General features: G+C 34.9%; 1 protein-coding gene across 1 annotated transcript in view; it reads left to right on the top strand.

The window, feature by feature from the left end:
- Positions 1–763: 763 nt before the first annotated feature.
- The window catches only part of LOC107577694 (nidogen-2-like), a gene marked incomplete at its 5' end in the record, with an annotated part of 8194 nt that continues 6879 nt past the window's right edge, over positions 764–2078 (top strand). Inside the window, 2 exons of the mRNA XM_016263743.1 lie at positions 764–886; positions 1183–1431. Coding sequence (XP_016119229.1) covers positions 764–886; positions 1183–1431 — 372 coding nt within the window. The remainder of the gene's footprint in view (positions 887–1182; positions 1432–2078) is intronic.

The following is a 2078-nucleotide window of genomic DNA, read 5'->3' as shown; positions in this document are numbered from 1 at the left end:
TTGTAAAAAGGTTCATTATTTTCTGCCCTCGTTGCATTTACACCACAGTGCTTCGAAACAGTGAATCATTTCACAAAGCAACCAGTTCAATTGATTCAGAGTTGATTTACACAGCCGTTCAATAAACAAGAAGTTAATGTTTTAAACACAATATCGCCAGTTACTTGTCTATTTTGCTTTGACAATGAAACTAGTTCCAAACTAAGCCAAAGCAGATTAAACCATTGGGCATCTTCAAGCAAAACACAGCAGCGGCGATCGCGTTTCTGAATGAATCTGTGTTTTTGAATAAATCATTTGAGTAAATGATTCAATGACTCAATCATAAGAAGAGTCGCCACCTACTGGTGTAATAATGCTTTCTGCAGAAAAATTGCCAATGAAAAATCCTACCACAGACTGGCAACCTCAAGCGCATAAAGTTACATTTTAACATATATGTAGTCGCATTACATAGAAGTGCTGGATGGACAATAAAATATTTGGTTAAAAATAAAATAAAAGTCTGTGTATATAATTTGTAAAAAAAAGACATACGTACATAACTTCAGCTCATTTGCACAATTTATGTAAGAATTCATTTTAATGCCCAATTTACAGTCATTCATGAATCATGGTCATTCAATGCAGACATTTGTTAAACATTTCATGCATGAGGACCACTAACGCTCTTCAATCACAAGTGTAATTTATGCAACCACACATGTGCTACACATTTGAGAGTTCTATTTCATAGGAGGTCCATCATTCTCTTATTTTACAGATATTGATGAGTGTTTTCTGCAGCTCTGTCATCCGTTTGCTTCCTGCTTCAACACCCAGGGCTCTTTCCACTGCCAGTGCTGGCCTGAATACAAGGGCGACGGCTTCCTCTGCCAACCACCACGTAAACCACAACATTTATCTAGAAACACACAACGCTTTCTGTCCATCAGCTCAGTAACAGACTGTTCTCTTTGTTTAAAACACAGAAGAAGTCCGGCAATCGAGTCAAATATTATGTTCAGCAGCGTATTATAAATCAGTCAAACACAAATGAGTTGTTTAATAATTCATAAGAAACAAGTAGAACATGTTCCTGAAACAACCACCTTTGTTCCAGGACACATCATGCCATTTAGTGAATACTGATAATGTAATGTATTTAAATGTTCACTGTTCCTCTATATTTTTCAATGCTAGAAAAGCGCAAACCGCCCTTAACTGTGTGCCAACACCACAGAGAAAGTTTGCAGGAGAGTCTAAGCATCTACCCAGGCCTGGAGGCCTTTATTCCTCAGTGTGATGAGAAAGGGCAGTACAAACCCCTGCAGTGCCTGGGCTCCACTGGACACTGCTGGTGTGTGGACAGTAGAGGGCAGGAGAGAGTGGGCACCAGGACAATGCCTGGCACAGTGCATGCCAACTGTGATCAACCAGGTATGGATTTCTGCCCTCACATTTTGCACTTACTGCTTTCTAACTTTTGATTTGGTCAGATAAACGCTTCTTTTGTTTTTGAAAGAAGTCTATTGTGCTTATAACGGCTCCATTTATTAGAGCAAAAATACAGTAAAAGCAGTAATATTGTGAAACATTATTTTAATCTAATAATATTTAAACATGTAAAAAGTTATTTATTCCTGTGATGGCAAAGCTAAATTTTTGAGCAAGCATTTCTTGTAGTCTTTAGCGGGGTTATTAAAGTAAAAAAAAAATATATATATATATACTGTATTTTTTTTCAGCTAGTTTCCAAGACAACATTTCTCATTTTAATTTAGTTTAACTTGATGTATAAAATAACTAAAACTATGAAATATAAATTAATAAAAATATATAGACATACAGTACAACAAAAACCAATAAAATGGCAAAACACAACAAAATTACAAAAAAATTACTAAAACAAAATCAATCTGAAAATATCAAATTAAATCTAATTCAAAATATTAACAAAAACGGTAATAGAATCTCAATGGTACTAAAATAAAACTGGTCTTCAGTGTCACATGATCCTTCAGGAATTATTCTAAGATGCTCATTTGGTGCTCAAGAACATTTCTTATATAATAATAAAGCATCAATTTCTTAAAAAA

Source organism: Sinocyclocheilus grahami, unplaced genomic scaffold (genome assembly GCF_001515645.1).
Source record: "Sinocyclocheilus grahami isolate Dianchi unplaced genomic scaffold, SAMN03320097.WGS_v1.1 scaffold6882.1, whole genome shotgun sequence".
Classification (NCBI taxonomy): Eukaryota; Metazoa; Chordata; class Actinopteri; order Cypriniformes; family Cyprinidae; genus Sinocyclocheilus; species Sinocyclocheilus grahami.
This window is presented reverse-complemented; position numbering and strand designations above follow the sequence as displayed.